The sequence below is a fragment of the Trichomonas vaginalis genome, chromosome II (genome assembly GCF_026262505.1).
Source record: "Trichomonas vaginalis G3 chromosome II, whole genome shotgun sequence".
In the NCBI taxonomy this organism is placed as follows: Eukaryota; Parabasalia; order Trichomonadida; family Trichomonadidae; genus Trichomonas; species Trichomonas vaginalis.
The window spans coordinates 21,831,865-21,851,976 of record NC_067204.1 but is presented as its reverse complement, the minus strand read 5'-3'; the positions used below and the strand labels follow the sequence as shown (position 1 = coordinate 21,851,976).

Here is a 20,112-nt window from a genome sequence, read left to right as displayed (position 1 = left end):
TTAAGAACGCCTTCGAAGCTCTTCATAGTAAGGTGAAACAAGTGAACGACTTCTCATCTGGAAAGAAACTGAAGTCTGAAGGTTTCGACAAAGAGTTAAAAGAAGTAGCACAAAATATGACGAAAATAACAGATGCAGCAACGAGACAGGCAGTTCAAAGTGCCTATGACGCCGTTAAAGCAACTGTTGTGGAAAGTCAAGAAAAAGAGTTACAACAGACCAAAACAGACCTAGTAAATGCTTTCTTAAAAACGAAAAGTCAGGTAGGACACTATGCTGCAGATGGAACATATGTGCCAGCTGGTGGAACTTATATACCAGCTGGTGGAACTTATATACTAGCTAGTGGAACTTATATACCACCAAACCCTCCAAGAGAAGCACCTGCACCAGGACTACCTAGAACATTTACATCGTCACATGGACACAGACACAGGCATGCACCAAAACCAACACAACAACCAACAGTTCAAAACCCTGCACAACAACAACCACAACCAACAGTTCAAAACCCTGCACCAAAACAACAACCAAAACCAACAGTTCAAAACACTGCACCAAAACCAACAGTTCAAAACCCTGCACCAAAACCAACAGTTCAAAACACTGCACCACAACAACAACCAGCACAACAACCACCTCCACAACCAGCACCACAACCAACAGTTCAAAACACTGCACAGCAACAACCACAAACAGAGCAAGGACATAAAAGAAGTAGAGAACAAGGAAACCAAGATTTCTTAAAAATGCTTAAAGAAGACTATGGTTACCCAGATACTCTTGACTTTAGTGACAGATATAAAGAAGCTATTAGAAAGTTCAAGGAAGGAAATACTGACCCGAACCTATTTAGCTTTATGGTTCAGCACCAAATGGGATATAATTTCAAACCTGGAAAATACAAGCTCGCTAAGGGATATGATTTAATAGCATATCATCCAAATGACATGAACAAATTTACTCCGAGATATTTGGTGTCAGAGCTAAATGACAATTCAACTCTCTTCATGAAACGCGTAAAAAATAGAGACGGAACGAAAGAAGAAAGGTTTATGAGTCCGGATGACTTAGATAGGGAACTTGTTAAAAACGGTCTCGGAATATATGAAATGCCAGCAGATGAGGTACAAGAAACTCCACAGGAAGAAGTTCAGATACAACCAGACATGGAAGAAATAGTTCAGCAACAACAGCTAGAAGAGCCTGAAGGAAACAAACAGGTCCCTCCTTTGGAAACTAACTTCACAGAACCAGATGAAGATTTGGAACAGCCGAAAAATCTTGACCCTCAACAAGAGTATGAGGTGAATATGGAATCTTTCCAAGAGTTTAAGAAAAATTCGGCTGAAGGAGTAGAAGAATATCGAAAAATGTTTGCCGACATACAAAAGACTCCAACACCAGATGAAAATATTCAGCATAGAATGAAAGTACTGAAAGAAAATGTACACAAATACAACAACCCTTTTTACTTACGAGCATATAACGTTCAATCTTTGGATGAACTCGGTGAAAATAAAAGGTTAAATTTCAACAAAACATATAGAAATGAAACATTGTTTAAAGTTCATTCAGAACCTAGCCAATATGGAAACAAACCTACTTTTGTTTCTGCAGACTATGGAACTACAATGAGATGGGGTCATAAAGCTAACCCGGATAGGTGGTTCATAAACTTACAACCACAATTCCAAGAGTTGTAGACGCAATGGAAATGAATGGTGAACCAGATTTAGCTGGTATTTTCAGCGCGCTTTAATGCCATTGAAAGATATGAAACATGCAGATATTTTGAACCAGTATGAAATGAACATGGCTGATGGAAATATAACACCTGACGTTCTAAAACATTTATCTCAAAGAACTACACAGAACCATAGAGATGGTATATTTGGTGAAGAGTTTAGAAAGAGAGTTAGGGAGAGAGAAGGAAGAGAACCTATTGTACATGACCTTGCAAACGAAAGTTTACAAAATGTCATAAAAACTTACTTTGCAGACGATGAAATGAGAAGGGATGAATATTTAAGAAAACTCAAATGGACAGTACCAAATGAAATGTTAGTATTGAAAAACATGTTCCTTGACAAAATAAAACCAACTACAGAAATAAATGACGCAAGACTGAAACGTTGGGTAAAAGCTTTCCCATTCACAAAAGATATTGTTGGTAACATGGAAAGAAAACCAGAATGGCTACAAAAACATATATTTGGAAACAAGTTTATTCCATATGGACAAGCTATATTTGAAGAGCTTGAACCGGAAACTCAGGAAAGAGTCATGCAAACAATACGCGAAGACTCAAATACAAACTATGACGAAATCTTTCTAGGATATTGGTTACCTGAGATGGGCGACCAGAGCCTAAAGGCAAAAAGGACACGTGAAATTTGCAACATACTAGATGAACATGATGCAAAGATGCAACAACTTAAAGCAGAGGGCAAGTTACCAAAGAAGAAGAGTAGAACAAAGTGAAAGTAGTGAAGAAGTAACTTCATCTAGTGAAAGTAGTGCAATGAAGGAAAAAGAAGAGTTAAAAAACTCAGCCAGGAAGAAAGTAAAGCTTGGTACACGTGGGTTCTATTATGACATAAATTCCAACTATTCTATATTTTTACCCATATGAAATGTACGCCGCTCAGAATATAAACGCCAACAGTTTTGGATGCCATGAATGGAAATGTTTCCGAATGGTATAACGAATGCGACAATGCCATTAGAAGGTCAGAAATAGTTCCTGGAACTTACGAATATACAACTGCTGTTTCTTATGGAAATGTAGGTGAGTTTGGAGAAGGTTCTTCAACAACAGTAGATATTGCTTGCGACAGGTTTCATATAATTTCTATTGACAACTCATTCTTATACGTGGAACAAGACATTGAAATAAAACCTTCTGCCAAGTTGTCTGACAAGAAAGGTTGCAATGGAATTTTCTATGTCGGATACCAATATGCTCCAGAAGTTTTCATGGGATATAAGATATATTCTAACTCTGACTTAGTTCAAACAGTAACATGGGCAAACTATGAATGGTTCGCTTTGAGAAACTCAGTACAACCACAAGCTAGAGAACAAACAGACCAGTATGCCAACTATTGAGAAAATAAGAAGACTTGACCCTAACGTTCCAGGAGTTTATGTTGACCTTTCTGGACAAACTGCAGCAGCAGTAACCAAAGTAAAACTGAAACTTAGAGTTCCTTTGTCATCTTTCCTCATCTTCAGGTTTTTAAGATACTTGCCAAACTGGGCAGGAAAAATTTCTATCGAACTTACTCCAAGCAAAAATAACTTAGTCATTGCACCAACACAAGACCCATTCACTCTTACAGACGTAGAGGGAACTAAAACGCCATTCGCCGACTTTTGCAAAGACAAAGTTGACTTAGACTTTGGTTTCTCAAACCTCAACACTGAAGTAAACTATTATTTCAATGCTGCTGGAACTGCTTGGGACCCAGTTAAGTTCACATGCGAAAAATTTGAATGCAAGAGAATAGAAAGCAGACTTGCAGTCTATATGTTGGACCCAGATATTTCAAATGCTTTAGCTGCCAAATATATTGCAGTTCCACTTATGTTCCCTATACACCAAATATCTGTCAAAGACTTTGCAGGTGAAGTTGGAAACCAAAGTGCTGACCCAGGTGCAAGAACAGATATTGCTTTAACAACTGCAATGAAACATGCAGATACTATGTTTGTACTGTTCAGACGAACTATAAATGACTATTCTTGTTTCTACAACCCTGGTATTAAATATCATATAAACATAGATGGCAAATATTATCCAAGAGAAGAATATTCTACAGTTGAGGATATGAGGTCATACAACTTGACATTAGATGCTATGAACTTTAACAACAACTTCACAACAACCATTAACCCTGAAATGCAAAGTTCTATTATGCCATATGTGAAAGTATGGACTCATACAGGAGGTCAAAAAACTCAATATACAAATGGAGACCGTTCAAACTTTTGGCTTGGCATTCCATTTGCTGACTCAGAAGACTTTATGGGTGGTATTTCAACTGTTGGTACTGTACAAATACAATATACTGGTGACAGAGACGGTCCAGATGAATTGAAAGCAAAGAAGTTTACAAAACCAATAGCACTTTTCACGGAAGATGCTCTTTTGAAGATTCGTTCGATGAAACCTGCTGGGCTCCTCAGATTGGCATAACGACAGCTTCCATCGAGCAGATTTTGGCAGCAGGTCAGTAAGTTGTTCTTGAACTGACTTCTCTCCGTCAAATATTGACAGTACGCCAGTTTTGACATAAAATTGTATTATAAACTTACCTTTAGAAATATCTGTAAGTTTGTTGTTATATTTTTGTCTGCTTCAAGAACTTTCACCATTTCAGTTATACCAACTTTCTTTGCTTTATGGAAATATTTTGGTTCAGCAAATATTGCTATTCTATAACATTTTCCATTGTTTGTGTAAAGAACTATTCTGTCAATGTATTTGTATTGTTTGTGTGTGTAAACTTTGTTCTGCTTCAATTCGAAGAGATATCCGAATACGTCCATATTTTTATTCGAAGTAAAATGTCATTTCCGAAAAATAGAAGCGTAAGTGTTTCAAAAGGTTTAATAGCGGTGGCAGATGTGAAGTTAAATTCACCAACTCAAACAAACAGTCAAAGTGTTGTTGTCAATGTCAAAGAAAGAGATGTTGAAGTGGGGAAACCATACGAAGACGAAGATGGTATAACAATTGTTCCTGTAAAAGAACAACCAACATACCCTGAAGTTAGCAGAGACTTAAGTTCTGTTGCAGATATTCGAAATGACTACCAACAACTGAAAAACAAACTTCAAACTCAGGAGAAGATTTGTCAAGCTTTAGGTATAATGTTAAACTTGGTCGAACACAACCCTGTAAAAGTGAACTCATATGTCATTGCACCTCATGAAGTTTTGAAAGAACTATTGAAACTTTTGACAGAGGCAGACGATATAAACATCAAAGAAATAGAACCCGACGTTAGTTGCTGTGGTGTTTCATATAATGTCATTGACAAGATATACGTTATGAAAGGAGGTGAAACGTTGAACTTAAAATATAGTTTCCCAGACGTTATAAAAATATTTGACGACCACAACATTTCATTAAAATTTATTTGCTAAGTAAAATGGCAGAAGACACAATGGTTTATACTATTACGACTAAAAACCCTGAGTCATATAATTCTATAACAACAAACTTACAAAGTCCTCAAGGACGATATTGTAAACTAACCTTAAACACAATGACGACTAAAGCTTGTTTTGCTCTTTTGACACCAGAAGATTTTATTGTTGTGAATGGTAAAAAATACTCCTTTGAAGATACTTACTCAGATATACCACCAACAGGTTTTGTTGACTTATTTAATACTTTAAGTACGAGTGTAACATGTGCTGCAACTAGAGCAGGTTTCATTATGTTTGGATGTCCGACTGAGTTTACTATAAACGATATGAGCTATAATACAAAACTTATATCTGGTTTTTACTACCAACAGTTTCCTATAACAGGAAAAGGTGTCATACAAGGAATGTCTGTTCCATTGACTTTAAGTACACCTATTTTATATATTGTTTCAAACTTAGGTTCAAAGTGCTATTCGAATGTCGACAGAAACTACTATGACCAAAAGATACTTATGCGTATAAACAACACTTTCTCTGCTGGTTTGCCTATTGTTCATTCGAATGCAGAGTTTTCAGCTTTAGTAAACTCAAACACTTTAGCAAACATAAACTTAACCTTAGTTGACGCAAACTTTGTTCCTGTAAAACTTTTATGTCCTATGTATTTGTCAATGACGGCAGAAAGTTTCGAATTGGAAGATGCAACTGGTGAAAGTATTGTATTACAAGAACAACTTCAACAACAAATAGCTCAAGAACAACAAATGCAACAAATAGCTCAAGAATAAAAAAAATGTTTTTTTTTATTTTTATAAAAATGTACAGAATAGATGTTTCAGATTTTTATGACTTCCAAGCATTCAGAAATATGTGTCCATTTCGAGACTATAACAAAGCAGTCGAGAATTTGAAACGTTTAGTCATTTATGTCGACTCTGCCCCAGAATGTTATGTTATGAAAGAATGGGATGTAGTCTTTAACAAACCAAGAGCAACAATAGTTTCAGAACAAGAATGTAAACAGAAACTTAAGAAAATAAAAGTCGTACAAGTTGGTATGAAGATGTTAGATGCTTGGGATATCTTATTGTCAAAACTTGAAGATTTTTCAGTTCGTGGTATAAAGTTTTATACACCTTCTCCAAACTTCTATTCTATCTTCACTGGATATAAATACGAACAAGTAGAATGGAAAGAAAATGTTATAGAAGCTTGGTTAGACCATGTCAAAGAAATTATATGCAATGGAAACGAAAGAGTCTATGAGTATATCTTATGTTGGTTTGCAAACATCTTACAACATCCAAGTGCTAAAAATGAAACTGCTCTCATTATAATTGGAAAACAAGGAACAGGTAAGAACACTTTCTTTACAGATATTTTGTGCAAACTGTTAGAAGGTTATTCGAATCCGAATATGATAAACTTAGAAAACATCTGCGGTAAATTTAACTCTTCAATAGAGAATATGAAACTTATAGTATGTAACGAACTTCAAAGTATAGATACAACAAAAGTTTTAAACTCAGATGCTTTGAAGAGTCTTATAACAGACAAAGTTGGAGTTGTTGAAAGAAAATATAAAGACCAAAGAGTTTGTGAAAATGTTGCAAATTTCATTATGGTTTCAAACAATGCTGTTCCGATGAAGTTAGAAAGTTCTGACAGAAGATATGTAGTTGTCAGAACGTCAGAAGCTCATATGCAAGATACAGAATATTTTGACGACTTAGCAGAAACTTTGACATCTGACTTTTACAACCACTTGTTCTCATATTTCATGACATTAGATATTTCAAAGTTCAATCCAAGACAAATTCCACATACCGAAGAGAGACAAACATTGTTAGAAGCAAACAAGAGTGTATATGAACTGTTCATAGATGAAACTGACTTTGAGTGTTTAGATGAAAGGTCATTGTACGATTCGTATAAACAATATTGTCAAGAGTATGGTTATATGACAGCGTCTAAACGAACATTCTTGGCAAATGTCAAAAGTCTTTTAGACGTACAGAATGGTGTATATACAAAGAAAAATTTTTCTGAGTAAATTTTAAAAAAAATATTTTTTTTATCCGATAGAAAAGATGACAAAATTCATCTCAGTAAACAAGTACATGTCAGGACTTAAATAAGAACTAGACCCATTCACATATTTGAATGTTTACTTCTACCATTTTGAAAAGTCTTCATTCAGCAAAGTTTGGAACATCGAACCAGTTAAGTTTGCTATTGTGACTAAAAATGGTGCGAAATTTGAAGACTTAGACATAGAAGGTTTGTTAGCAGTCAAAGAAAGTTTTGACAGAAGGTTCTCAAAACTCGAAGAAGGTAAAGCATACAAACTTGTTATACCTTATGAACCAAAGAAAGCAGACGACTATGAATATTATGAGTCTAAAGTTGTAGAAGTTCAAGGTAAATTGGGTAAAAAGATTTTAGAGTCTAAGCCAGTGTTTACTCCTAAAGAGGAAGAGAACATTGACATTGACCCAGAAATGTTCTAAAAATAAAATTTTATTTTTACATGTCAAATTTCTTCTTCTCTGGAACTGGTTCAGGTTCTTTCTTCTCTTCTTCTACTTTCTTTTCTTTCTTTTCTTTCTTCTTCTTTTCTGGTGGAGTTATGTCAAACTTCTCAGAACCATATTTTTGTAAAAGTTCTTTGTCCTTTAATAGCTCTTCTATTCTGTTTTCTATTTCATCTTCAAGAACAGTGCATGTGTCTTCTTTGCATTCTAAGAAGTTTTGTTGGACTTCATCTCTCCAAGAGGCGTCATCTCTGTCAACAAGTCTATCATTGACAAATTTTAAGACTTCTCTGCTTAATGTTTTATGGTTCTTGTCATATTCCCAGAAACAGAACTTTAGAACAAATTCACCTTTCTTGTTTACACTATGTAAGATTTTATGGTCGACAGATGTTTTGCTGTCGAAAAGCTTGTCTCGAATATAGATGGCGAAATCGCTAGACATTTTCTAAAAGATAAAAATTTTAATTTTTCTAAAAATATGTTAGAAAAAAAGTTTGCTGACATTGACAAAAAATTTGAGAATGTTTTAAACAAGAACAAGAGGAAGTTGGAAAATGCTCAGATAAAACCCATACATGACAAGTTCTTATTTGCTCAGAATGGTATAACAGGTCTAATTGCACCACCTGGGTCGGGTAAGACTTTCACTTATCTTAAAATGGCTGCACAACAACAAGAACTAGATGAGAAGAACCCATTCTATGAGTTAGTTGTTATTTGTAGTACTTCGGGTCAATTTGACCAAACCGTCAATTCGTTCAAAGATATTATAAAGAAGTCTAAGTTAGTATGTATAAAAGACTCTGAGTTGTTAGATTGGATAAAGAAGTACCAAAGAAGAGTTTTGAAGTACAATGCTATAAATGAGTATATAAATTCGAAGTTTAAAGACCCAAATGAGGAAATGCAGAGAATATTAGAGAAGAAACACTTCAGAAACAAACAGAAAGAGATAGAATACATTTCGAAGAAATTGCAATCTTACGATTGGAAGACATACCCTCACAGATGTCTTCTTATCTTAGATGATTTCGCCTCTCATCCTTTGTTAAAGAACAGAGAACAAGACATGTGTCGAATTCTTAAGAAGCTCAGACACTTTAACATCTCAGTTGTCATTTGTGTACAGACAGCCAAGAGTTTAAGTAAGGATGTAAAGAGAATACTTACTGATATTATACTTTTCCCCGGATTGTCCGAAGACGATTTCATGGAACTTATGAAAGAGTCCATGGCAGGTAAGTTTGACAGACATGAACTATGGGAGAAGTACAAAGTCATACAAGACCCTCATACTTCTTTCAGAATTCATATCTACGCAAACAAAGTTCAAATTGTAAAAAGTCAAGCTTGAAAAATCTAAGTGTTTAGTCTTAGTAAGTCTGTTGTGGTGCTGCAGCTTTCGGTTCTTCTGGCTTTGGAATGGACTCGGTTGGTGGTACGTCGGACATTCGTTTGTGTCCTGTCGGAAGGAAGAACTTTTTCTGTCGGAAGGAAGGACTCGGAATGTCGGAAGGAAAAACTTTTTCTGTCGGAAGGAAAAACTTTTTCTGAAGTTCGACCAAAAAGTTCTCAATTTTCGAAAATTTGAATGGTTTACGGACGAACAACAGGAAATTTTTTTCCAGTTGTCAGGAAATTTTTTTCCAGTTGTCGGGAAGAACTTGGAATGTCGGAAGGAAGGACTTGGAATGTCGGAAGGAAGGACTTGGAATGTCGGAAGGAAGGACTTGGAATGTCGGAAGGAAGGACTCGGAATGTCGGAAGGAAGGACTCGGAATGTCGGATGGAAGGACTCGGAATGTCGGATGGAAGGACTCGGAATGCCAGAAGGATTTGACAAGACAATTTACCTTATAGAGCTACCTGAGCCATCTGAAGTCAAGACCAAAAATAAACGCTTTACATGTATTTTTCAGCAACTTCGTCAAATAATTTTATAGCACTATCTATCTCATCTACTTCAAACGTTTCTTTACCTTTTATGGGAGCACCATACATTTTCTCAAACTTTTCAAGTAGTTCTGTTTCAGCAGCTCTCATATCGTTAACGAACACAACCTTAACTCTATTGACTATACTGTCATATCTTTTAGTTATATTATATGTTCTTCCTATCTTATATCTCTTTGTATTGAAGTCCTTCGGTTTCTGAACGATGTAAAGTAAGCCTTCACTGCAACGTTCAGTATCGAATGAACCATATGTTATGAAGTTATATCCAACAACTGGGTCAATCCATAACAAAACTATTGGTATAAGACTTTTGTCTATAAGATATGCTCTTGTTCCATGAAATGCTACTGATATCATAAGCTCAGGATTTCTTGTCAAAATTTTCTGAGTTGAAGCAATTTTAACCCAGTCGAATGCTTTCTTTCCAGATGGAGATATAATGTCTGACAAAGAATATTTTTTGTATTTCTTTGAGTATCTTACGTTTAAATCACCTATTCTAACCACTTTGGTGTCATTGTCTATCTTTCTAACTGTTTCAAACTCAATGTTTGTCATTTTCTGTTTCTTACATACAAAATAAAAAATATTTTTTTAAAAAAAACTAACTTTATTTTTTCTATTTTGTATCTTAAGGAAATTTACGATTTTCGTATGGAATCTCGTTCCTCGGTTTTCCTCGGGTCGCAAACATATGAGGAAATTCATGAAATTTGGTCATTTTTTCACGATTTTCGTATGGAATCTCTATCCTCGGTTTTCCTCGGGTAGCAAACATATGAGGAAATTCATGAAATTTGGTCATTTTTTCACGATTTTCATGAGTTTTAGGCGACCCCGGAAAAAGTCTAAATCGCAATTTTTTACGATTTTCATGTATAAAAGATATGATTTCAGGGATTTTTTACGAAGTGTTAAAGTTCTCTTCGTAAAAAAATAACAGTTATATAATGAAATTTGGTCATTTTTTTCACGATTTTCATGAGTTTTAGGCGACCAGGTTTTTTTCCCTACTCGCAATTTTTTACGATTTTCATGTATAAAAGATATGATTTCAGGGATTTTTTTACGAAGTGTTAAAGTTCACTTGGTAAAAAAATAACAGTTATATAATGAAATTTGGTCATTTTTTTCAGCAAAAATATATTTTAGGGTAGATGGTTTTTAGGTGTCACCAGGTCCCTCGGTCCCTCGGTCAACTAACATCTTTTTGAAAATGGTGACAACATGACATTTTGACAACAACACAGGAAATAAACTTCTTCGTATATGTTTTGTCATGATTTCATCGAAATGAGTGTAAATGTTTTGTCAAACATGAGTGTAAATGTTTTGTCATGATTTCATCGAAATGAGCGTAAATGAACCAAAAATATATTTTAGGGTAGAAGGTTAGATCTAACCTCTTTTCTAACCTCTTTTCTACCCCAGTTATTTTATAAGCGTTTTACATGGTAAACGTTATGAATTCGTGAGACTCTAAACAATTTTGTGGCTTCTATTTCTTCGCTGAGGATATCGAATGTTTTAACTATGCCGAAAGTCTCTTTATATTTCTTCTTGACGTCAGATAGAAGGAAATCTTCTGCTGTTGGATAGTTTTTGTTCAGAAATTCTAACATGTCCATTTTATCTTCTGCTGGTTTCTCTGCTTCTTTCTTTAAGTCAGCATAGTCGTTTCGCATACGTTCTATCTCTTTGACGGAGTAGTTATATTTCCTCATTGCTGCTTTACATTTAGAACATTGTGGGTTCATTTTTGCGTTATATTCTGAAACCTTACCTGCTAAAACAACTATAGCGTCAATGGTCCTCTTAAATTCAAAACATGCAGGTTTTATTTGTTCGTTCCATACTTTACCTCTTCTATCTTTATCTCTTATCTGCCATACACATTCAGCAACTAACGAAACAAAGTTGTCGTAGGTCTTAAATTCTTCAGATTTATATATGTCAGAGATGTTCTTATATACCATATCGCAATCTTTGTCCATGACTTTGTGGTTGCAATGAAAACCAAGGAATTCATAGTTTACCTTACGTATGAACTTCTTTATTTCTACTGAGTCGGTTGTTTTTACTTCAATTTCATCGAATTCAGGAATAGTGAGCTTTTGTTGTTGGATTTCAGGAAGTTTAGGTAGATGGTCGATGAGGTCCTGCATTTCATAAAGATATTGTTCATTTGTTTCATCTTTTGCAGTGCAATCTAAATCTCCTTGGAGAAGTTCCTGCTTTATCTTCTGGATTTCTGTTTCGAAAGTATATGAAGAAGGAATGAAGCTTTTCATTTCTACTAACATTGAAGTTGGGTTCATGACTAAAGAGTTTGGTGAAGTTGTTGCTAACATGTTCTTACAATAAAAATAAAAAATATTTTTTTAAAAAAACTAACTTTATTTTTTATGTTTTTTGTGAAAGTGTCAAAATTCATGAAATTTCAAGAGTTTTCTACGATGGTAGAAAAGAGGTTAGAAAACGTGTTAGATCTAACATGCTAACATAAAATATATTTTTTGGTGGTACGTCGGACATTGTTCTGAAACAGTACAAATATTGTTCTGAAACAGTACAAATATTGTTCTGAAACAGTACAAATATTGTTCTGAAACAGTACAAATATTGTTCTGAAACAGTACAAATATTGTTCTGAAACAGTACAAATATTGTTCTGAAACAGTACAAATATTGTTCTGAATCAGAACAAATATTGTTCTGAATCAGAAAATTTTTCTCACAAATTGAGAGCTTTTACGGGAAATATTGTTCTGAATCAGAACAAGTATTGTTCTGAAACAGTACAAATATTGTTCTGAAACAGTACAAATATTGTTCTGAAACAGTACAAATATTGTTCTGAATCAGAACAAGTATTGTTCTGAAACAGTACAAATATTGTTCTGAAACAGTACAAATATTGTTCTGAAACAGTACAAATATTGTTCTGAAACAGTACAAGACTAGTTCTGAAACAGAACAATGGACAACATCGAGCCATTCATGAAATTTCAAGAGTTTTCTACGATGTTAGAAAAAATGTTAGAAAACGTGTTAGATCTAACATGCTAACATAAACTTTATTTTTCAATACTTTTTCTATCTTAAGGAAATTCATGAAATTTCAAGAGGGTAGAAAACAGGTTAGAAAACAGGTTAGATCTAACCTTCTACCCTAAAATATATTTTTGGTGTAAATTTCATGAGTTTTCTACGATGTTAGAAATGAGGTTAGATCTAACATGCTAACATAAAATATATTTTTGGTGTAAATTTCATGAGTTTTCTACGATGTTAGAAAACAGGTTAGAAAACAGGTTAGATCTAACCTTCTACCCTAAAATATATTTTTGCTGAATTCAATAAAAATAAATGGTTCATTTACTCACAATATTTTTTTACAAAACGACCCCAAACTTTTAACTTCTTTTCTGCAGCTTCTAATGCTATCTTAGCGAGTTCATATTCTCTAAATTCTCTCTTTAAATCTTCTTGTTCCCATTGGTCTAGTTCGTATGGAGAATCTCTATAACCATAACATATCTCACGTTCATGTTCAAATTGTTTTTCGCACATTTTTCTAACTTCTTGTTCGAACAAAGGTTTAGCATTCTCTACTGTATCTTCAAGTTCTTCTTCATCTAATTTCTCATGAACTTTCTTGTCTATGGAGTCCATAATTTTTCCAACTGCTATGCAATATTTTGGAGAAGCCCACATTGCTATATAGTTTATAAGTCTTGGGTCTACATACGTTCCTCTAACCTGTTTGATTTCATCTGGAATTCCTGCATGAATTTTGTATAAAAACCAACCGCCGGAATTCCGGCGGTTGCTATATTCTTCACAAAATGCCTTATAATACTCTTCCCAGGACTTATTTTCCAACAACTTTCTAAAGTCTTTCCTAAACTGCTGACACATATTTGTTACATTTATATAACCATCCTTGTCTCTACGTAAGACTTCAATACCGTTGTAAGTGCCTTTTGTGAATGTTTCGCCATTAGATTTGTTCGTGAACGTTTTTGCTTCGACTGACATTTCTGTTCTTACAATAAAAATAAAAAATATTTTTTTAAAAAAACTAACTTTATTTTTTATTTCGGGAAATTTCATGAGTTTTCTACGATGTTAGAAAAGAGGTGAGAAAACAGGTGAGATCTCACCTCTTCACCTAAAATATATTTTTGGTTCATTTACACTCGTTACGATGAAGAAGTCTTGACATTTTCCCGACTGTTGTCAAAATGTCATGTTGTCACCATTTTCAAAAAGATGTTAGTTGACCGAGGACCGAGGGACCCCTCAGTAAACATCTCAATTTTAACTCACTTTTTTTCTATCTTAAGGAAATTCATGAAAATTCAAGAGGGTGAGAAAAGAGGTGAGAAAACAGGTGAGATCTCACCTCTTCACCTAAAATATATTTTTCAATACTTTTTCAGCACTTTTCCGTAGTTATATATGAAAGACAATTCGAGATAAAAGTCATAGTACAATGGTATAATATGCTGCACACCATTTGTTGTGAACCAAACTTGAAAGTCAGAGAAACTGTTACTAGGTGGTTCGTAGAATTTAGAAGCAAAGTCATAAACGTCCTTACCAATACATAGAAAACTATTGTTGCTTGAACTGAAACTTGCATGACACATAACATTTTGAGGGTCAAACACGTTTCTATAAACTGTCAAATCTGCTGGTGGATGTATAAATTTAAATGGACCATCTGGCGGTAATGGTTCGTTCTGGTTTAGTAACCGAAGAAATTGTGCCCAAGAACGTTTGTCTACTTTCCAAAATAAAACTCTGTATCTCTTGAGGGTTAATTTCAATCTTTTGAAATGAAACGGTGGAGTTCATCTTGTCATATTCTAGTTTCAGATAGTATGTTCCATTTAGTAAAGAGTCGTATTTTTCTTGAAATTCCCAATAGTATTTGTTCATTTGAGTTTGAAAGTCATTTAGAGTTTTCTCAAGACTTTCGTCTGAACGAACTGTAAAGATTCTCATTTCATCAAATTTGTCTATTAGACCATCAGAACCTTTATACTGCCCATGAAAATATACTGCGAACATAAATGCGTTAGTTCTATTTGAAAACAAAACTCTTCTAAATCCTATTGCCTTTGCATCTGAAGGACTTTGAAGCCAACGAATTGGATAGTCAAACCTGTATGCTCGGATGAAATTTCTTCATCTGAAATAGTCCTACCAGCATTTGTAAAGATATAGTCTAACGGTTTTGTATCTGCTACTTTTGTTCTTTGTTTTTCAACCTGAAGCATTTAATATATGTAAAAATATATGGTTTAAAAAACGTTTTTACTTCATGCAATTTCATATTTCTCATCTAACAAACATGTTGTCTGACTTCTTGAGGGTTAGGTTGGTACTATTCGAACTTGACACTTGCAATTCCTTCAATTGCATTCAAAATGTCTGAGTCGGAGTCAACCATTTGTTCTCTCTTTGTAGTCTTGAAAGCGTCAAGAAGTTTTGCGGCTGTTTGTTCATTGCCATGTGCATAGTAAATGTGACCATCCAAATCTGTTATGGTCAATCTGAGATTGTGTCCTTTCTTATTTCCGTCTTGTATGGCAGCAAGTACACCCATGAAGCCTTCTTTGTTCTTTCCTTCGTCAAAGTTTACTGTAAAGGTTCGACCAGAAGTAATTTGACTTTCTAACTTCACGTACTTCTCATATGCATATCTTGTTCTTTCCATGGGAGCATGTGTGTCTTCACCTTTTCCTTTTTTCCTTCTCAAAGGATGCAATTGTTCGTCATGTTTCCAATAGAATCTGGCAAAGCCGTCGTGTCCTTCAACTTGAGGTTCACTAACATCGAAAGGCATGTCCATAAGACGTTCTTCTTCTAACCTCTCTAGTCTGTTTGGATAATTTGCACGTGCTGTTTCCAAATCCATTTCGTAGCGAAGACCAGACAATTTGTCATAGACTTTTATGGGTCTTCCCTTCCTATATTTAAACTTCTTCGAAACTCTCCAACCATAACTTTGCAACTCTGCTTTTATTCTAGCAGATTTTCTATCCATTCTATATGGGGGCATTTTTATAAAAATAAAAAAATATTTTTTTCTTTACTTTACATAACCGCCTGCTGCCATAAGTCTTTGACGCCAACCCATACCAGCTAATGAAGGTTGACTTGGTTTAGTTTGGAAACTAAACTTTGGTTTTGGTTTATCTTCAGTTTTTTTTTTTCTTCTTCTATCGGTTTTTCGTCACTTTTCGGTTCCTCTGACTTTACTTCACTTGCAGGAACAGTTGTGTCGTCAACATCTTCATAAATATCATATGCCATTTGTTTTTGTTTTCCTTTCAACTTTTTGTGTTTGTTGTAAAGTTTAGAATATTTCGACTCTAAGTCAATGAGATGTTCTATAATGAACTGTTGGTCAGTGAAGTAAACTTTTCCATCTGTTGTCTCGAAAGCTCCTTCAGACTTCAATATTTTATTTGTGAGAGTCTGTTTCTTTTTTGAGATACTAGCCGTTCCATTTTTATGAAAAGTGACTTTGTAGTTAGGGTTTGTAATTCCAGACCTGGCACTTTCTATTTATTGAATTTTTCTCTTCATCTGTAAGTTCTTTGACAGGTTTTGACAATGGTTCTGAACTTTTTGTTTGTGGTGTCAAATCTACCGTTTCAACTTCTTCGGTCATTTCATCTCAGTAAAAAATTTTAGTTTGGTTTGTTTTCAAACTGGTTGTTTTTGTTTTTTAAGTCGGTCTAAAACTTCCTGAGGTATAGGAAGAACTTGACAAACACGTTGTGTAACTGCTGGAAGCCGACAAATCCATCTTGAACCCATTTGTCTCAATGCTGTATTGTTCATTTCATCTCAGTAAAAAAACTTTACATTCCCCACGTTTGAGGCGGTTGAGGTTGGTTATTGTTTACCCATTGTTGTGCATGGTTATATCCTCTGTTAAAGAATCTTTCACCTTGGTCCATATAGTGTCCTGCTTGGTTATAGTAGTCATTTGCTTTGTTATAATAGTTTCCTGCTTGTCTTCCTACATTGTCCATCCATCCTTGAACTTTTCCTCTTGTTTCAGGATTTGGAATAAGATTTGTTGCATCTCGTGCTACATCCCAACCTTTCTGTACAGTTTGTATAATAGGTTGTGCTTTCTCTTTCAGTATACCTAATGTACTCAAAATCTTCCTTCCAACTCCAAATACACCTCTGGCTATTGTTCCCACTGCGGGTAAAAATCTGGATGCAACTCCTGCTAACGCGCCAAATAAATCCATTTCTTATAGGGTAAAAAATGACGAATCCAAACAAGGACCCCTATGTTTCTAAAGCGACAAAGAAAAGCACTCATGGTAAAAATCTTTAGTTCAACACCAAATGCTTGGTTTATGGATATCTTGGAAAACATTCCGAGGTATAGAGAAGATGGACCACCATACTGGCTAATATTTGTCGGTCAAAACACAAGATACTGTGAAGCCATACCATTACAGTCCAAAAATATTTTAGATATCTTAGCAGCTTTGACAATATTCGTTGACAAATACCATCCAACAAAACTGACATCTGACTGTGAAAGTTCTTTCAAATCAGACGATATTAAAAACTATCTGCGTTCAAAAAATGTAAACCAATATTTCATTGTCGACCAAAACCATTCTGCTCTTGGTGTCATTGACGGTTGTATAAAAATGTTAAGAGACTTAAACCAACCACAAGGTGGTGAAGCAAATGAAATGTCATATGACGACAAATATAGACACTTCTCCATGGCAAAGATGAGACAAGTTTTAAATATTACAATAGCCGTAAACAAAAAGGTTTGGGAAACCACTCCCCCGAAGAAATGAAAAACAACCCTGACTTAGAGAAAGACTATATATTTAATAATTTAGTCAAAAGAGACAAACAAGAAAGAATGCCGGGCTTCAAACTTCAGAAAGGTGACAAAGTAAAAATAGAAATACCTAAACGCGACCCATATGAAAATACTATTGACTATGACAACAATGGGAACTCGACAGGTACTCACATTCGTGTTCGTAAAAATAGAAGAAAGTATACAAGAGAATATTATGAAGTTTTAGGCAAACATGGCAAAATGTACAGACTGCAAGCAGAAGATAAAACTACTATTGTCAGACCTCGTTTCAAACTTGTCAAAGTTCAAGGTGGTATACTTTCAAAGACAGTTCCTAACAAATATAAGACAACTCCTGACGAATATGCTAAAGAAGTTGAAAATGACGACTAAGCATTTCTATACCATGCGTAAACTGTCATGTAAGGTGGCATGTAGTCTTTACTTTGTCCCGTTGTTTGCGTATACCCTGAAACGCGATGTGTATGGTTTCCATCTCCCTGAGTGTTACCCCAGAAACAATTTATAGCAAACTGAACGTCGTCTTTAACATCATATCCTTTACCTTTTTTCATTGCTGACCAATCCCAAAAATTATGCTTATGCCAACCTGCTTGAGATGTACTTAAATCTATGTAGTGACTGTGTGCAGGTAAATTTTCACCTGAAATCGTTTTACTTCCACCTGTTTCCTTTGAAGAGTTTGCACAATACAAAAACCTGTCGACTATTTGAGTCCAAGTTCCAAAACCAAGTACTGTTTCTGGTCTGGTAGAGTTCATTGACGTATAAATAGAGCCAACCGGGTAAATAAGATTCGGCAAAATTTGTTTAAGCACATTGAGTTCCTGTCTTAGATGTATAATACTATTGTCATTAGATATCAAAGTATCTACAAGACTTGTTGCCGGTGGTATTGTTGGAGCTTTACTTGGCAAGGTTGTGTTTAGTGTAATATCATCTGCTGTAAAAGTTGTAAAACTTGTATGTGTATGGTTCTTGTCTGCTTTCTTGTCATATAAATCTTGAGCAGTGAATTTAACGTTATTTTCATCCTTCATGACATAAACATCTTTACATCTAATGTTTCTCATCGTCGTTATGTCGTCATCCGATGTTAAACCTTGTGGAAAGTTAGGAGGTTTACAATATAATACATCCCCATCAGGTTCTTCAACCGTTCCTTCAATACTTTCTATAGCAACAGTTGTAAAACTTGTATGTGTATGTCCAACGTCACTTTTACTGTTTAAGGTTTCTTGTAAGTTTGTAATATTTGCAATGGTATGTGTATGAGTCTTATTTGCTTTTGTCTCTAAGGTTTCTTGTAAGTTTGTAATATCAGATATAGAATGTGTATGAGTCTTTTTAGAATATTCGTTTTCAGCTCTTGTCACTTCACTTGACATTTTATTGTCAACATATGTTTTGTCTGCTAGTTCAGGATGAGTATGTTCTTTTGTTGCATATGTTGCATCTGCTCTGTCATGTTCTTCTTGAACTTTTTCAATGACATATTCTTTGTCAGCTTTGTTGTCAACATCTGCTTTCAAAAGAAGTTCAGATATAGGTTTCTCGTTTAAAGTTCCTTTTGTTGGATTTATACAAACAGTATGGTTCTTATTGTCTTGAAATAGAAACTCATCTGTCATTGGGTTTATTGTCAGTTTTAAGTCACCCCCTTTCAATGACTCAGATATCTTAGAATAGTTTGAAAAGTTTGTTGTGTTCTTATTTAGAGCTTGTATAATGAGTTGTCGGTTGTGTTGTATTTCTCTCATAGACGCTGTTTCATTTGACATTTTTATTCTAGATAAAATATGCTTTCAATAGAAAAAGAAAATTCAAGAGTTGCTACAACTAAACCATTAGATGAACTTTTTACGAATGTCGGTCAAAAGTTTGAGACAGAGACCGTAAAGCATGAAGGCTATCGTTTTGACTACCCGTTAAGATGGTTAAGAGACCCATCTGTCACAAAAGCTATTGGCTTTCGTAGAATGAAGTTTGTGTCTGTAGAAGATAAAAGTTTTCCATTTATTGTAAGGTTTCATATAGATTATATATCTGAAGGGAAACGAAAAATGTGGGAAGAAATTGAGCTAATACAAGTTGACCTTTCATCTTCTCTACAGACTGCGTTAAAAAATATAGAAGATAAAATAAATTCATGTTATGCAAAATATGCTGATGAATATGCAAATACCGAGAGCACACTTTATGTGAGAATTGTATATGACAAACAAAATTCACAAGTGTCATTTCAAATCTACGAAGACAATCCAAAGAAAGACGAACAAATATATACAGAATTCACTGCAATGTCATGGTATTATTTGCAAAGAATGTTAAATCAGAAAGTCGAACTTCCTTTAGCAAATATCTACAGTCGATATGCAAGAGATGAACCATATTTATTTAAAGATGTTTTCGACCCAGCTGCTATTATAGTTCATGCTTCATTTTCTGGTGCACAAAACTCTTTTTTATGCTTGGCAAATGACTTTTACGAAAAACCTACAAAGCTATATGAACCACCAAGTGGAAGTATTTCAGACTTTCAAGTATGGTTTACAACAGATGGAAGAAAGA

The 20,112-nt window shown here is 34.6% G+C and overlaps 12 protein-coding genes and 3 pseudogenes across 15 annotated transcripts, besides 1 other annotated feature; 8 read left to right on the top strand and 7 right to left on the bottom strand.

The window, feature by feature from the left end:
* Positions 1 to 420: 420 nt before the first annotated feature.
* On the top strand, positions 421 to 747 carry TVAGG3_0587330 (protein of unknown function, DUF4106 family; the record flags this gene model as incomplete). The annotated part of the gene is made up of 1 exon (XM_051239373.1): positions 421 to 747. One exon carries the CDS (start codon positions 421 to 423, stop codon positions 745 to 747), a length of 327 nt encoding a protein of 108 aa, XP_051097197.1.
* An 830-nt stretch (positions 748 to 1,577) lies between these two features.
* Positions 1,578 to 19,259: a mobile genetic element.
* TVAGG3_0587320 lies at positions 2,980 to 4,242 on the top strand (annotated as a pseudogene). Its single transcript has one exon. A coding segment is annotated over exon 1 (1,263 nt).
* Positions 5,160 to 5,948, top strand: TVAGG3_0587310 (uncharacterized protein; the record flags this gene model as incomplete). Its single annotated transcript, XM_051239372.1, has 1 exon — positions 5,160 to 5,948. One exon carries the CDS (start codon positions 5,160 to 5,162, stop codon positions 5,946 to 5,948), a length of 789 nt encoding a protein of 262 aa, XP_051097196.1.
* TVAGG3_0587300 (uncharacterized protein) lies at positions 5,978 to 7,213 on the top strand (the record flags this gene model as incomplete). The annotated part of the gene is made up of 1 exon (XM_051239371.1): positions 5,978 to 7,213. One exon carries the CDS (start codon positions 5,978 to 5,980, stop codon positions 7,211 to 7,213), a length of 1,236 nt encoding a protein of 411 aa, XP_051097195.1.
* TVAGG3_0587290 lies at positions 7,281 to 7,670 on the top strand (annotated as a pseudogene). The gene has a single exon. A coding segment is annotated over exon 1 (390 nt).
* On the bottom strand, positions 7,687 to 8,139 carry TVAGG3_0587280 (uncharacterized protein; the record flags this gene model as incomplete). Its single annotated transcript, XM_051239370.1, has 1 exon — positions 7,687 to 8,139. The coding sequence occupies one exon, from the start codon at positions 8,137 to 8,139 to the stop codon at positions 7,687 to 7,689; it is 453 nt and encodes a 150-aa protein (XP_051097194.1).
* TVAGG3_0587270 (protein of unknown function, DUF4106 family) lies at positions 8,176 to 9,051 on the top strand (the record flags this gene model as incomplete). The annotated part of the gene is made up of 1 exon (XM_051239369.1): positions 8,176 to 9,051. The coding sequence occupies one exon, from the start codon at positions 8,176 to 8,178 to the stop codon at positions 9,049 to 9,051; it is 876 nt and encodes a 291-aa protein (XP_051097193.1).
* TVAGG3_0587260 lies at positions 9,071 to 10,211 on the bottom strand (annotated as a pseudogene). Its single transcript has one exon. A coding segment is annotated over exon 1 (1,141 nt).
* Positions 11,139 to 12,004, bottom strand: TVAGG3_0587250 (organellar and viral DNA polymerase type B; the record flags this gene model as incomplete). Its single annotated transcript, XM_051239368.1, has 1 exon — positions 11,139 to 12,004. A coding segment is annotated over one exon (866 nt), but the record flags the coding sequence as incomplete, so codon positions are not given.
* Positions 13,032 to 13,694, bottom strand: TVAGG3_0587240 (uncharacterized protein; the record flags this gene model as incomplete). Its single annotated transcript, XM_051239367.1, has 1 exon — positions 13,032 to 13,694. One exon carries the CDS (start codon positions 13,692 to 13,694, stop codon positions 13,032 to 13,034), a length of 663 nt encoding a protein of 220 aa, XP_051097191.1.
* TVAGG3_0587230 (uncharacterized protein) lies at positions 15,049 to 15,711 on the bottom strand (the record flags this gene model as incomplete). Its single annotated transcript, XM_051239366.1, has 1 exon — positions 15,049 to 15,711. The coding sequence occupies one exon, from the start codon at positions 15,709 to 15,711 to the stop codon at positions 15,049 to 15,051; it is 663 nt and encodes a 220-aa protein (XP_051097190.1).
* Positions 16,535 to 16,936, bottom strand: TVAGG3_0587220 (uncharacterized protein; the record flags this gene model as incomplete). The annotated part of the gene is made up of 1 exon (XM_051239365.1): positions 16,535 to 16,936. The coding sequence occupies one exon, from the start codon at positions 16,934 to 16,936 to the stop codon at positions 16,535 to 16,537; it is 402 nt and encodes a 133-aa protein (XP_051097189.1).
* On the top strand, positions 16,979 to 17,509 carry TVAGG3_0587210 (K02A2.6-like family; the record flags this gene model as incomplete). Its single annotated transcript, XM_051239364.1, has 1 exon — positions 16,979 to 17,509. One exon carries the CDS (start codon positions 16,979 to 16,981, stop codon positions 17,507 to 17,509), a length of 531 nt encoding a protein of 176 aa, XP_051097188.1.
* On the bottom strand, positions 17,910 to 18,581 carry TVAGG3_0587200 (phage tail repeat-like family; the record flags this gene model as incomplete). Its single annotated transcript, XM_051239363.1, has 1 exon — positions 17,910 to 18,581. One exon carries the CDS (start codon positions 18,579 to 18,581, stop codon positions 17,910 to 17,912), a length of 672 nt encoding a protein of 223 aa, XP_051097187.1.
* Positions 19,260 to 19,340: 81 nt separating the features above from the next.
* Positions 19,341 to 20,089, top strand: TVAGG3_0587180 (uncharacterized protein; the record flags this gene model as incomplete). The annotated part of the gene is made up of 1 exon (XM_051239362.1): positions 19,341 to 20,089. A coding segment is annotated over one exon (749 nt), but the record flags the coding sequence as incomplete, so codon positions are not given.
* Positions 20,090 to 20,112: the final 23 nt, after the last annotated feature.